Source organism: Camarhynchus parvulus, chromosome 1A (genome assembly GCF_901933205.1).
Source record: "Camarhynchus parvulus chromosome 1A, STF_HiC, whole genome shotgun sequence".
Classification (NCBI taxonomy): Eukaryota; Metazoa; Chordata; class Aves; order Passeriformes; family Thraupidae; genus Camarhynchus; species Camarhynchus parvulus.
Genome location: NC_044586.1, coordinates 56654234 through 56669912, shown reverse-complemented (window position 1 = coordinate 56669912; position 15679 = coordinate 56654234). Strand labels below are relative to the sequence as shown.

The following is a 15679-nucleotide window of genomic DNA, read 5'->3' as shown; positions in this document are numbered from 1 at the left end:
GTGTACCTAGAAAAATCACAATAATTTTTAAAGTCTTTGTGGCAACTTATGGTGTTGTAGAGTGTTCCCCGAAGACGTAACCTTATGCCAGCATAGTTTTCAGAGGAAGTGTGTGTGAACTCTGTGCCATACACAGTTCACCTGCGAATCTCATTGCAAGATCTGGGTCAAAAAAAAAGTCTCAACATAATCATGGAAAGAGTTTTGCTGTTCACTCTGAAGAAGAGCTGTGGAGACTGAAACACTCAGCTCCATTCAGAGCCAAGCAGACAGCAGCCTGAATGGGGAAAGAGTGGTGAGGGGGAGTTGTTTGTTTGTTTGAATTCAATGTGAATGGTTATGCCTGAGCTGCAGTTCGAGTCTGGCACCATAAGGCTGATGAATTAATCCTCCTGCTGTGGGCAGCCTTGGCAAAGCCTTGGCTGGAATACTACTATGTCCAGTTTTGAGTAGTGCTTTCCAAAAAAAAAAAAAAAAAACGGCCCAATTGGCAAGAATCCGGAGGGGAGCTACAGGAATCACAGGAGGTCTAAGGAACACGACCTAAAAAGGGAGATCCAGGACTGCCCGTCTGGAGATGGAAAAATAGTAGAAAAGCAGTTAACACAGCAAATTCAAACAAGAAAGTAGCTGGAGGGGAGGGAGGAAGAAAACCCCCAGACTGAATAAGGGGAATAAGACAAGCAAGATGCTCAGTCTGTAGGAGAAGAATTTTAATCAAACAGCATGAAAATCTTTGCTAAGCAGAAGACCACCACGCTGGAGTAGGTTGCCATCTCCAGGGGTTTTCAAGGCCACTTTAGACAAACTAATTTGTCCCTGCCCTGAGGTGTGGGGCTGAAGGAGCTGTCAGGGCTGGCCGGGCAGGCGGGGGTCGCTGCAGGAGTGCCGTGGGCAAGCCGGCCCTGGGGCCCTGGGGCCCTGGGCAAGGAACACCTCAGGAAGCTGCGCCCAGGGAGTTCTGCTGCCGGAGCTGACACCAGGACACGTCCTGTGTGCTTTGTGCTGACCAAGCCTCACCGCGGCCGCAGTGCTTTCACCCCAGCAGAGGCTCTGCGCGCGCTCCGGCCGATGCGGCCGGGCCGGGGCCGGGGCCGGGTGCCCGAGGCCGCGGCGGGGCCGGGCGGGGCGGGGAGGCCCCGCTGCCGGTTCCCTTTTTGCCCGGCGTGTGATTGGCGGCGGCTCCGGAGCTGCCTCTGCCGCCGGCTATGGAGCCTCCCCGCCGGCCCCCCGGCCCGCGGCGCTTCCTGCTGAGGGAAACACCTGTCCGGAGCCGGGGCCGGAGCCGGGGCCGCCGCTGCGGTGAGTAGCTCCTTGCCGGGGGCAGCGGGGGTCGCGGCGGATCCCGCCCCGGGCCGAGCCGGCGCTGCCCGAGGCCCGGGCTCGCAGGTGGTGCCGCGGCTCCGCTCCCCGCGCCGGCCGCGGGCGGAGCCGCCCCGGCCCCGCGCCCGCCGCAGGGCGCCCCCGGCCCCGGCAGCCCCGGCAGCCCCGGAGGGGCGGGGGCGGCGAGGTTCGCTCTCCCGCGGGCGGCGCCGGCCGCCATCTCTGGGCCGGGGCGGTGGGCCGGGGGCGGGAGGGAAGGAGGGAGAGAGGCGGCCCCGGCTCCTGTGTCCCCTGCGCAGAGCCCCTTCCGCGGGGGGTGCGGCTGGCCGGGGTCGCCCCCCGTGCTGCCCGGTCTCTCGCGGCCTTGGTCCCGCCTCACGTCATGGCCCGAACAGGAGTTAACGAGTTTGATGCCAAAGCCGCTGAGGAAGCTGTTGGAACGGTGAATGGAACAATGCGAAGTGAAGGATCGCAGTAGACAGTTATCTCGAGTCTTGAGATCAGTGAGTCAGCTGCGCTACAACACGGCTTTTAAACAATAAGTAATTGTTTCCTCGTCCAACAAATTTCTTGTGTCTATCTGATACATGTAGACCACGAAACCTTTCCACACCACAATCCCTTGAAATAATAGCTGAGGGCATTCGGGAGTTGCTGGTGTAGATTAGATCACGCAGTTAACAATCAGTGTTGGAAAACCGGGTCCAAGTTGACAGGCACTGTCTAAATAGTGTGTCCCGGCAGGAACAATAGCAGCGATCTCTGAGTTTTAAAACCGTACGAAGTGTTGCTTCCAAGGTGGATTACTTTGAGATTACTACTACATCACTTGTGTAACCCCAGTGAACTAGAACTTTGCCGAAATTCTTACCTAAATTTACAGAACCAGCCAGAAGTTATTGTTTGTCCCAGGAGCCCCAAATAGATAACTCATATAGAAACTAAAGGTGGTGAAGGCAGGGCATCCTGAAAATGCTACAGCTGTAATTGCAGTCTGATTGACTCCCCAGCCTCCCGACCAAGCTGTGTCATATACTGTGTCATCTGCTGGCTCATATACTTTTGATGAGGAATGTGGCTGCATGACCTGTACAGTTGATTTGCGAGTGGGAACCTGCACTGATTTATTTCCCATTAGATCTTGTAGTTGTTAGAGGATCTGACAAAGAAATTGAGTCAAGTGGTATTTGTTGTTGTGTTCACACTGGAAATGTTGATGCTGTATCTTACCTGTGAAGTTCAGCGCTGGATCACTGCAGGTGTAGGGAAGATGTACTCCTGTCCAGCAAATGGAAAGTAATGCCCTGCTACACAACAGTGTGGGCAAGTAGATGTTCCAAGCAAGGCTGTGTGGAAAACGTTGAATCTTGTCATAGTAATTTTGGTTTTTAAAATTTATCCTTCAAGTGAACTTTGCCTAAAACTGTGAATGTAAGCTTTAGTGTTGTATTTACATAAGCATGCACAAGGCAATTCTTACTCTGTTAGAGAGTGCTTATTTTCTTGAAAGTTAAGTTGTCTGGGAAGGAGTTAATTCTAAAGTGAAAAGAATAATTTTGAAATAAGGTTTTCACATGATGGATTAAAACAGAAGCAGGAGCTAATATAGAATAAGCATGATAGTAACTGGTAGAATTCTAACATAGTGTATACAGAGCAGTCAAGATTGACAGCTATCCTAAATTTTTTGTAGCCAAATAAGTAATACATCGTAATACCGCATTGTCTTTTTAAAGTAACTTTCAGCCAGTTTTTTCAAATAATTTAATGACTTTACTCATTAGTGTATCTCCTAATCCTGCTGTGAATCATGTTTCAGTCTCAGTTATGCTTAACTGTATTGGCTCCATTTCCTTTCCTTCTCTTCCATCACTGCCCAACCACTCCTGCAAGTGTTGAGTCAGATAAAGGAACTAATCCAGCTGAAAATTAACTAATTTTTTTGCTGGTTTTATTATGATCAGGTTGCTGACCTGAGTGATGAGATAGGAACACAACTGGAGACAAAGGCAAAATTGATTGCTTGTCTCCAGTTGTGTTTTACAGGCCCATCTTTTCCTTCTCCATTGGACCCCATCAGGATTTTTAGACCACTGTAGGACAGTTCTTGTAATACAGGAATATTCAAGGTTGATGAGGCTCATTGGAATTGGAAATGAAACACAGTGATTTTTTTTCCCTTTTTTGGGGGTGTTGTTGCAGTAGAGATTTTGAAGTGTCAATATTGCAAGTAAAGCTTAGGCATGACTAAGGATTTAGGAACTTGATGTGAAATGATTTTCCATTACAAATATCAAAGTTTTATGATTCATGTGCATGAGGAAATATGGTTTTGCCAATGGATTAGCAGGAAATGGATACAATTTGGTGTGACCATAAGAATGGGTCATTGCAGAGACAGATGAGAGGCAGCTGTCGCTCCAAGAACTGCCTTCTGAAGCTGAGGAAAAGGAGTCAGAGCAGAACTGGGGATGGATATTGGGTTGGAATGGACTAGACATGACAGGTATGGCCCAAATGAATGCAGGAGAAAAGGCAGCCTTGTATGGGCAAGGCAGCTACAGAAGTCCCATGCATTTTTGTGCTGTGTCTGATGCAATTTGTGGGGGGATATCTGAACCCACAGAAGTGTTGCTCTACCTGCCTTTATAAGTGGATGAGAGCGTGAAACAATTGCATTCACTGAGAAATGTACAGGTCTGCTGCATGAGGGAGAGATGCTGCCTTTGCTTGTCTTGGTGGTCTTGATCTATGGAGTAGTGGTAGAAAAGCTATTTGTATGTATGTTTGAAGAATTAATCCTTAAGTGCATGACTCAAGGAGCAGGCTGAGGACATTTTAAACCATGAGGCTTTCCTAGATCTGCAGAACCCAATGAAACTGAAATGACTCCAGGTTTAGTTAAAGGGGCAACACAATGACTTTTAGAGGAAGGACTCTGCAAAAAATTTATATAGCCTGTTGGCATGAAAAAAACCCTTAATGCTAGTTGCTTATGTCTAAATGAAGAGAAATATATGACTACATTGTATTTTAGAATTGAGATTAGAGAGGAGCACAGTGTGTAGTGCTGAGATGCCACAAAGGCTGTGACTGATGAATGCTGACAGGCTGAATGTGGGTGGAGCATGAGTTTTGGAGGTGTCTTGGCCAAGATGGGTAGATTTTATGTCAGCAACACAATGTTCAGGGTAACTTCACCACTACCTTAAGAAAATTCAAATACTGGCATTAAAAGATAGAGAGATCTGACACAGAGTGTGCTTTCCCCAAACTGAGAAAAATAATTTTCTGAGAAAAATAATTTTCTGGAAAAATAACCTCTAAAAAGAAAATATCTTAGCTGACAAGCTGAGTGATGCTCAGAGAGAGAAGAGCTGTGTCAGTGGTGGAGTGTATTTTCTGCTTTTTAATCTTGGCAGAGTGTTAATCAAGCTTGGCATGTTGGAGGCAGGTAAGATACTGTCAGGATTTTTTGCCAATACAGAAGGAGGGGTTATTTTTCACATTTTTATAAAAATGTGTCTTATAAATAGGAAACATGCATATGTTAAAAAAAAGGCACTTCACTGTTGGTAGACAACCTTCCAGCTGTTTCATTTTTTCCCTCCTTTTCAAGACTCATCATTTTTGCATGATATCTACCACTGTAGGATTTGTACTGCTGGTTGCTCTTTAAAAGATCAGTGTTTCACTGGAAAAATCATAAAGAAAAAGGATGAAATTAGAGAGGTTTCTGTCTTTTCTTTCTGTTTTGTACATGTTTTCCATAGTAGTTTTTTTCCTGTGGGGATTATTTTTTAGTAAAAGAACATCTCCTCAGGCTGTAGTTAGCCACAAGAATTAGGGTTGAAAGTCTTGCATTCAGTTCTCCTGAATGTAAATTCACCATTTCTAGTAGATTTCACTGTGTGTTTGTAATCATAAATGAATGAGTTAGAGATATTTGGGGTAAGACTGCCCAGTAGTTCTGCTGCTGAGGTTACCATACAAGATCCTTGGCATATACAATCTCTATGAGATGCCTATATGGAGACTGGTTTAAAAATCTCTAGTGAATTTAAGTTGGGAGTCCTTAAATGGCTATCACCATGCAAATAAAAATAATGCAACATTGCATATTTAGTTGTCTTTTATCTACAATTTGTATTTAATTCTTTCGGGAGTTAATCTCTTAAAAATACATTTGGTTTAAATATCTTATTTTAATTAATTAAATTTATTGCTCAGGTTATTCTTTACTATTTTTAAAAGGTTCTAAATATGTCTTCTATACGTATGTGTTAAATTTATGTAGTGTTGGTGTGTTTTTGCTGTTGTAACAGGAAAAGCATTCTGACTTCTTTTAAAATGAGCAATCATATGTATAATCAACTTGGTTAAAACTTCCTTCCTGGTAAGTGCAGCACTTCCTTTGCATCTGGGTATGAGACCGAGCAAGAAAAGCAGAACAGCTTAAACAAAGAAATCTTTTGTGTGAATGATCTTCCTTTAAAAAATAGGAACTACAAAAATTAAACAAATGAATAATCTTCAGCAATTCAGCCTTGGTTTTGTAAGCAGGTAATATTTCCTTGTACTTTGTCAATTGTAGAGGTGGTGTGTCTGCGGTTGCTGCTTTCTGGAACTCAGAAGAAGAATTTAAGTTAGCATGCTGTATTGTTTGAATTTAATCTCTTATATTTTTATCTGCTTCTTTTATTATCTGCTCGGGCATCATTACACTGGCTTTACTTTTCTCCAGCAGTTAAGGATTTTATGTATAGAAAGTGTTGCTTGGTAAAGTTCAGTATGTTGCTGTAACTTGGCTTGTGCGAGTGCACTCAATCAGCACTGAACAATTTCCACTTCAATACTGGTCAATGGAGATTAACTGAGAAACAATATTTTTTGTTTACTGAATGCTGATAAGGTAGGCTACTCATGTTTAATATTGTTTTACTGGTGGTTTAGGTGTGATTTGATGTATAGGATAATAAATCAGCTTCAGCTTGCGAGATTTTTCTGTAACAAACTAATAGTTCGTATTGTCAGTGTGTACTTTGAAAATGGATGGGTATTATCAGTCTGGGGAATTGGTTTATTTAAAAGAAGCACATATAGGGACACTCACCTTGAATTTAGATGCACTTTAAATATATCTTCAGAAATAGTCCCTGACTTTTGCATCCTAAGGGCTTTTTTTTGGGTTGAAGTCCTGATTCCTCATCACTAAAAGGAGAGGCCGAGAAAACTGGGAATAAGCTCATGTCTCTCCAGACTGCAAATAAATGGCTTGTTTTGTTACTTTCTGCCATTCCTGGAGCTCAGTGGGACCGCATTCTATTCATATAAAGGAGTGTGTCTTTTGATTTCTATGAAAACCCACATATGTTAACATCAGCAGCAACAAAACAGATGAGGCAGCAGAAGAATCAGTGCTTGATCAAATAGAAGCAAGAACTAATCAGTATGGAGATTGCACATTCGAATTGCTTATCCTCAGTAAAATCTGGACAGGATGTTTAAAACCTTTATTTTAATTACTTAATCATTGGAGAGTTGGTTGGAGGTTTTTTATTTATATTTGGTATTGAATTGAATAGGTTACATCTGAAGTGGTTCACGTAAATCAAGTATTGGTGACCAGAAATTAAGGGGAAGTGGAAATATAAAAAATGTATGTGAAAAGTTAAAAAGTAAGAGTAAAATAAATGCAAATGAGAAAGTAATGAAGTAATTGTATGTTTTGCTAGATTTTTTCTGGCATGGAGTTGGGGGATCATGAACAGCCCGTTGTTATGAGAGATGAAAACAAACGAAGGAGAAGAAGAATGAAACCTCATTGTACATCAAGTAGTTTTTCATCCATGGAACTGATACCCATTGAGTTCATTTTACCTACAAGCAATAAACATACTAAAGCACCAGAAATTATGTTACTTGAAATAGCTGGCAACTGCACGGTGGAGCAAATGAAGGCACAGGTTTGGATGCGTGCAATAGAGACGAGTCAAACCACAGACTTCTACCATTCATTCACCCCAGATCAGTTTATTCTGCAGTATCAGAAGAAAGGACAATGGTATGAAATTTATGATAAACATCAAGTGTTACAGACATTGGACTGCATACTGTACTGGAAGGTGTTACAGAAGAAAGTAGGCAAGATCTATGTTGTCCAGAAACAAAAACCATCAGAAGAAGTTCAGGAATTTCAGCAGCAGCTTAATGATTTGATTGGTTATGATGTCACTGATGTAAGCAATGTACATGATGATGAATTAGAATTTACCCGGCGCAGATTAGTCACTCCACGAATGATAGAGGTAGCCTGCAGAGATCCTAAATTATATGCAATGCACCCATGGACTACATCTAAGCCACTCCCAGAATATTTATTTAAAAAGATCACTAATAATAATATTTTCATAATCATACATAGAGGAACGACTAGTCAGAAAATTAAAGTGTCAATAGATGACACTCCAGATATGATTCTCCACAGCTTTTTCACAAAAATGGCAAAGAAAAAGTCTTTGATGGACATTCCGGAAGATCATAGTGAACTGGATTTTGTTCTCAGGATTTGTGGCAGAGATGAGTACATTACAGGAGAGACACCGATCAAAGATTTTCACTGGATAAGACAGTGCCTTAAGAATGGGGAAGAAATCCACCTTGTCCTCGACAATCCTCCAGACCCGAATGAAGATGAGGTTCAGAAGGAAGAATGGCCCTTGGTGGATGACTGTACAGGAGTTACAGGGTATCATGAGCAATTGACAATAGATGGAAAAGATCATGAGAGAGTCTTCACTATCTCTTTGTGGGATTGCAATAGGAAATTTAGAGTGAAAATAATTGGCATTGATATCCCAGTTTTACCAAGAAATACTGATCTTACTGTGTTTGTTGAGGCTAACATTCAACATGGGCAGCAGCTCCTTTCACAGAGAAGAACTTCGTCAAAGCCCTTTACTGAGGAGGTTCTGTGGAATATTTGGTTGGAGTTTGATATCAAAATCAAGGATTTGCCTAAAGGAGCACTCCTGAATCTTCAGATATACTGTGGCAAAGCACAGGGACCATCTGCAAAGACAAACCTTCAGTCACATGAATCCTCCAGTTCTGATGCAAAATGCAAAACCCAGCTTCTCTATTATGTAAATCTTTTGTTGATAGATCACCGTTTCTTGCTACGAAGTGGGGAGTATGTGCTCCACATGTGGAAAATTCCAGGTAAGGGGGAAGAACAAGGAAGTATAAATGCAGACAAACTCACATCAGCAACTAACCCAGATAAAGAAAACTCAATGGCTATCTCTATTGTGCTGGACAAATACTGTCACCCAATTGCCTTGCCCAAGCACAGGATATCATCAGACCCTCAGGGGGACAGGACCCGAGCTGAAATGCCCAACCAGCTTCGCAAGCAACTTGAAGAGATCATAGCAACTGACCCACTTAATCCACTTTCTCCTGAGGACAAAGAACTGTTGTGGCACTTTAGATATGAGAGCATAAAGCACCCCAAGGCATATCCTAAGCTGCTTAGCTCTGTGAAATGGGGACAACAAGAAATAGTGGCCAAAACATACCAGTTGCTAGCTAAAAAAGAGGCTTGGGATCAGAGCACTTTAGACGTTGGACTCACAATGCAACTTCTGGACTGTAACTTTTCAGATGAAAATGTCCGAGCAATGGCAGTTCAAAAACTGGAAAGTTTAGAAGATGATGATGTTCTTCATTATCTTTTGCAGCTTGTGCAGGTAAGGTGTATTTGCATTCCTGAACTCTGCCTTCCAGGAATACATCTGCATTACCCCATAATTTGCATTTCCCATTTTAGTAGGTCTTGTTAGTATTCCTTAGTTTTGAAGTCTTCAGTGTTTAGTCAAAGCAGTGGTAATAATCAGATTAATGTAAAATACACTTTCCTACTTTTTGTCTTTTGCCTTTGTGGATGTTTTTGTGGAACCATTGCCTTGTGTCTTAAAATTTTTATCTTGTGTTTACAGTAGTAAGTTTTTCTGGAAATTGTTATTGCCAGCACAGCTATGATGGGAGTAAATTCTAACTGTGCTGTCTGTAATCTTGTTCACATTGGGTTTGAATCACACAGCACTGAAGAGTTGTTGACTGACTTTACTGATAGTTTAGAAAGAGTGTAGATAGAAAGAAAGTAAATGCAGATGTTGACATGGGCCAGGCCTGAAGCAAAATCTGGGGTTGAGTTTTAGGTCAAGAACACCAGTGTAATAACATGGTATGTTGCAGCTGTTGCAGCAACTTCAGTCTTGTGCTGTTAAGGGGAGCAAATTTATCTAGAAACTTCCCCCCCCCCTCCAAATTTTGAAAGTAGCTCAAGAGTTGATAGGACTACATACCAAGATTAAGTCCTTCTGGGAACTTGGGTACAAAATTATGGTTCTAATTGCAAAGGATCATTGCTGTATAGATTTAAAGCACTTTTTGTGTGCATCTGCCAGATCAAACATTGGGAATGTTAATATCAGTTACACAAGAAGCTTGGTTTGGTTGCTTTTCTCTCAACATGGTGCCATCAGTTGGCAGTGGCAAAGTCTCCTCTGGTGTCTGATGGAAGGTGTAACCTTGTGTTCTTCCTGGTAAGCCCAGCCCCTGGAGCCAGGTGGGGCTCTGTTTTGCATGGAAAGGCTGGTATCCCTCAGAGCAGGAAATACTTTTTTCAAAGAATCAGAGGACAACATTCAAAATTAAAAAAAAAAAAAAAAGGAACTACTGCAGCTGGGGTAGCAGCTTTTTATTTCTGCAGGTTAAGAGAGAGCTCAAAATCCCAGGAAAATGAAGTTCTGAAAAATCTGAATTAGTATTTCAGATTTTGCTGCAGAGTGGTCATGCTTTAAACAAAGCCTTTCTAGCCTTGTCTTTGCTTGTCTGAAGCTGAGGCAGAATTTATGCACTTCTGCATTAACCAAAGGAGTCGCTGCGGTTACCTCATTGGGCCTCCCACGTCGCTGCTGCTATATATATTCTTGGCTTGTGAGCTTTTGCTGTCTACATGTGGCTCAGCAATTTTATTCTTTTTTTTTTAATCTAAATTAGGAGTTTGGGATGATGATTGGTTGCTATCAAAATGCCTGAGAAAATAGGGGAAATATGGGGGTTGTTTCCATTTTTTTAAAAGAAATTGTTTGTTTTCAGGAAGTACAAATCTGGTTTGTTTTAAAAAGAATAAACCTTTCTAACAGTTAAACAAAATATTGCAGCATAAAATCATAGTGCCTTAACTTCACTGCATCATTTTTAGTAAGAGGTGTTGTAAGAAATAATGAGCTTACCATCCTTAAAAATGAAAAACATGCTACATTCCAACTTTTACTTCTCTGTTGCTTTCCCTGTTTTTATTTCTTAGCTAACTATGTAACATCAGCTGTCAGCATTCTGCAGCAAAGTTTTGGTATGACAGTGTATTTAAAATCTACATTTTTCAGAGAATGGATGTCGGCCATTCCTCTGCTCCAGTGGATGCATCTCTTCTGCAAATGGTTGTCACTTTTCAAATGCACACCTTTATGAAAGCTCTATGGCTTATTTCACTCTGCACAGGATATTCCCGTTTTATCCTCTGTAGAGTTAGCAATCAAGCATTTTATTTCCCCACAGGTTATTTCTAATAGAAGCAGCCACACCATAAATCGACCTATTGACCTTCTTATGATGTCTGGTTTTTTGTATACCGTTGATAAACCATGGACAGGGTAGTTAAAATGCAACAAAATTCTTTTTGAGATAAACACTTATGGCTGTACTGCATGTATATGGCAGTGAGTAAAGGCCTTCTGCTGAACTGACAAGGAAAAAGTACACACAGGTCAGTGCCACCAGACATTTTTTAATGGCCAACTTTTATTGCTGCTGTGCAAAAGCTGATATTTGACTTTGTGAAGAAAAAAGGGCTGGACTGTTAAAAATAATTATCTAAAGCACCAGCTCAATAACGATGGTTGTGATGCATTTTTTAATATTGTTTTATGTTGAAATATATTTGCAAGTTCAATAAGGAGGTTTTGTTTTGAAGTAATGGTTGGTTGTTTGGCTGTATTTCAGTCTTAACTTGTTTTTCAAGGTTATGTGAACATTAGGCATAGTATATATCAGAGTGAGGTTTATAATAGGCTTTCTTGGAACTGTAAGAAAATCCATTTGAATTTATGTGATAATTATTGCTTTTGGGCACCTTACTGCAATGAAAATTAATTTTTATTAAAAACCCTTCATACCTCATAATCTCATACACAAAGTAAAAGGATCTAGATATTGTTATATTTGTAAATTCTCATTGTCTTTCCTAAATAAGATGATGTTGTTTGGGGATATAAAACAGTGCTGCAGACAGTCAAGACAGTTCTTGCAGAATTATGATACAGGAGAAGGGCAAGTCTGGTGCTTGCCTTTTTTGTCTGTCTGGTGCTTAGCTTTCTTGTCTGTCTCTTAGCCAGCCGCTAGACAGAACGTGTCTTTGTGACATTTTCATAAGTTGCTTCATTGGAAAGTTGACTTAATTTTTTTTTCTTTTGATTAAACCCACAGGATGATTTGCATTTCAGAAATCATGTTGATATTTTAATAATAAAAATGCAACTATGTGCCACAGTATTTGTAAGAGTTTATAAAACTGATTTGTTTGATGAATTTAGCAGACCTTTGCTGATGGCTTGGTTGCTTCTTTGCAAGCTGCAGACTGCAGTGATCTTGAAAGAGCCATTATATTCTGTTGAATAACTGTTGCTAGAGGTTTGCATACTTTGTTGCTTCTGAAAGCTGAGCATACTACATGCACCCAGCTCTCTGCGCATCCCTTTGTTTTCCCCTAATCTCCCTACAGGCTGCTTCCTGGCACTCTATTTCCAGAACCTGAAGCCATTCACCAACCCCCTCAGTCCATGACAGGGATTTTGTGACTCTGATTCATAGATTGTATGCTTCTTATTTCTCTTTTGTTACCGTGGGATATAAGTGCATACTTTTTTCCACCATTAATCTGAATACAAACCTTCTGTAAGCTTGAATTCCTCAAGCAGCATGAAAGAAGCAGCTGGAAAAATAAGTTGAAGTGGAGAAGTTCCCTGGTACTACTCAGAATCTGGAAGTGTGATGGTTTTCTGGTAGACCAATTCACTTGGTTATTGGGATGGAGAATAACCAAAAAAATTCCAATACTGGCACTTGAAAATAGTTGTTGACTTTCTCCTCCCACCTCCTTTTTTGGCAGTAGCTTGGAAATGTCTGTGGACTTGGGTGGAGGGGAGCAGCTTTTGAAAGAGAAAAAATACATCTGTTTTCACAGTCAATAAAAAAAAAGCTCTGGTGAAGTCTTCCTCTTAATTGTGCTTCATTATTGTAGGATGTGTATCAGAGCCTTTATTCTGTCATTCATTTATGGAATAAAGGCCAGGTAAGTGCTCTGAAAAGCTGCTCCTGTATCCTGTTTTTTCTGGGGAGCCCACCAGTAAATCCTGATGCCCTAGTCTCGAAGTAGTGCATGTTGACCAAAACCAGTATTTTTTTATTGAAACATTTTATTTAAGAGCTATTACAAGCACATTAGTCCATCTGTCAGTAATCATTTCAAGCATTCTCAGTATCAGTCATACTGCAAGCTGGTTTCTGATCTTGCTGGCTTTTGCCAAGAATGACGTTGCTTTGTGCATATGCTCAGGCTGGACTCTCTGGTTAGGGAGTTGTCACATTAATAATAAACCTGAAAAGAACCTGTTGCAAACAAAATGTGCTTCTTGAATCAGACAGAGAAGCCTCAAAAAGACCTGCTTTGTTACACATTTTCTACTCTTGCAGCAGCATGTTCTCTAGATGTCACTGGTTAAGTGTAAGCAATGGGATCTTAAATGTGTTAACAACATTTCTTTTATGTTTGTATCACTCAGGCTGTGAAATTTGAGCCGTATCATGACAGTGCATTAGCCAGATTTTTGCTGAAACGTGGTTTGAGAGTAAGTACTTCAAAATATAGCCAACTTATGCTGAAGTTGCTGGCATTATTAAAACCCTTTGTCAGAAATGAATGCTAATTTGTAGTGTTTTTCTTTACCTGTAGAACAAAAGAATTGGTCACTTCTTGTTTTGGTTCTTAAGAAGCGAAATTGCCCAGTCCATGCACTACCAACAGAGGTTTGCAGTCATCCTTGAAGCCTACCTTAGGGGCTGTGGAAAAGCAATGCTGCACGATTTCATGAAGCAGGTTCAAGTAATTGAATTGCTGCATAAAGTCACAATGGAGATTAAATCAGTTTCTGCGGAAAAGTATGATGTTACTTCTCAAGGTATTTGCTAACAGGCACTTCTTTGTTGTTAATATTGTTTTTTTCTCTTTGGGTGTGAAAAACTAGGCAGCAGATTGTATTGTTCATTGAGAAAATTTGGGGATAAATTGCTGTCAGAGGGCATAATTTTTACTTCCTTTAAAATGTGAGTATAAGTTAATAATGATTGAACCAGTAATATATTTGTTTGCTCATTTCACCCCAAAAGGGGAAGAATATCAATGTTCTAGTCATCCAGTATTTTCTCAAGCTTTGGCTTATCTTCTTGAACCTCAAGCCATGCCAACTGGGAAACAGATAAGTTCTTGTACTTTAGCTGAATGCCAGTGCTGAAAAAAGACACAAATATTAACTGGAAATTAAAAGCGGCACTTGCCAAGAAATACAGCCTTTCTCTAAACTCTCACTAGAAGATTTTTGGCAGGAAGGTCAGGGAGGAGTCCAGTGCAGCCTCTGCTATGCCATGGAAGGATCAGGCGTGGATCAGGCGTGAATATGCAGGGCGTGGCTTTGAGGAGTCCTGTCAGAGGGATGTTGTATTGTTATTTCCAGTTCTTGCAAGCACTGCTTTGGAAGCCACAGTAGGGTTATGCAATGCTTCTTTACCTCTGGGTTTTGCCTGCCTTTTCTCTCACCCCCAACTTTCTTAAAAGCTTGTTTATCCTCATTCCTGTTACTTGCTTGGTGTTGGGAGTAAGTGCGAGAGGATGTATGACAGTATTAAAATTCTAAAAGCTGTAGAGAGACTACCTTTTCCTGCATATCTAGCCTGGTATGCTCCAAGCCAGGAAGTCCTTGGATGGGAAAGCTTTTCCACTCTGGTTATACAGAAGTGACTGTGGTGGTGTTTGAAAAGAGATTTGAAGAAAATATGCATTTATTCTTCAATATATACTGTAAAATCTGTTATGTTACCACATAGTGTGAGTTAAGATACTTACTGAAGCCCCATATAAAACACTTTTTCTAAACAACTTCCTAATTTTTTCTTAAAATATTCTATAACCAAAATGTATTTAGTCAGAATTGCATATTTTAGAAACTATACAACCTTGCAGATGTACATGTCTGTAAGAGCAGTGGATTCTATAACACATTATCTTTGAAGGATATGTGGGCAAAGAAGAAAAGCTTCAAGAGAAAGCAATCATATTAACACCCACCAGGTTTTGAAGTTAAAGAATCTTTGGATGTAATGTACAGCAGAACACTGAAGGATGACTTATATAATTGACATTTTCACTGAATAAGGCTTCCTGAAACTGTGGAGTGTCCTAGTAATTCTATATCTAATGTAATTTATTCTCTGATTATTGAGGACATAATTTTTTCTACAGGCACCCTCTACTTCTTATATTTTTAAAAATGTATATCCAAAAATTTATTCTGTAGGTTATTGCTTCTTTTTTGTCCCAACATTTTTAAGTTCATCGTTGTTCATATTTTCAGTCTGAATGTTTTATCCTGTTTCATTTCATTCTGTCATGCAGTCTCATCTTATTCTTGTATATATATATTTCTCCAGTGTTTGTGGATTTTCTGTAAAGAACAAATTCCTTCCTGCTAGGTCCATACTATTCCAGTAGCAAACATTGTCAAACTGTTTCTTTCACTTTTATTTCACTGTAATCTCTTTGCTTATATTTGAAGATAGCAAGTAATAATAAATAAATTCATAAGATGATAGTATTACGTCTTGCATGGGATTATCTGCTTTCATCACCCTCTGAGCTAGATGATTTTTTTCCCAAGAATGTGTCTATGCAGCTATTTCATTGCTTAAAATGCACAGCACCGTGTTCTTAAGCCAGATCAACTTGAAAGTGGTTTTAGCAAGTGCCTTTACTTGTGTCTTAAAATCAGCTATTCCTAGTCTTTTGTAGCTTCAGTTGGTTTGTGTACAGTTTTCAAATTACATTACATTACATTACAATGAGGAGACTTACTGAGCTAACAGTAAACTCTAACAGTAAACTGTGAACAGTAACTTTCCTAGATAGCTGTCTAGGAAATCTATAGTTACATTATAGAAAGTTGTTTCATTTTTCCAA

The 15679-nt window shown here is 40.5% G+C and overlaps 1 protein-coding gene across 2 annotated transcripts in view; it reads left to right on the top strand.

The window, feature by feature from the left end:
* Positions 1–1159: 1159 nt before the first annotated feature.
* PIK3CG (phosphatidylinositol-4,5-bisphosphate 3-kinase catalytic subunit gamma) overlaps positions 1160–15679 on the top strand; it is a 32833-nt gene continuing 18313 nt past the window's right edge. Inside the window, exons 1-4 of one of the 2 annotated variants that reach the window (XM_030960637.1) lie at positions 1160–1302; positions 7059–9074; positions 13233–13298; positions 13403–13628. In XM_030960637.1, the coding sequence (XP_030816497.1) occupies positions 7071–9074; positions 13233–13298; positions 13403–13628 (2296 nt within the window). In that variant the 5' untranslated portion in view covers positions 1160–1302; positions 7059–7070. Of the gene's footprint in view, positions 1303–1591; positions 1827–7058; positions 9075–13232; positions 13299–13402; positions 13629–15679 lie in introns of those variants that run through there. The other variant, XM_030960636.1, reaches the window with a different exon arrangement.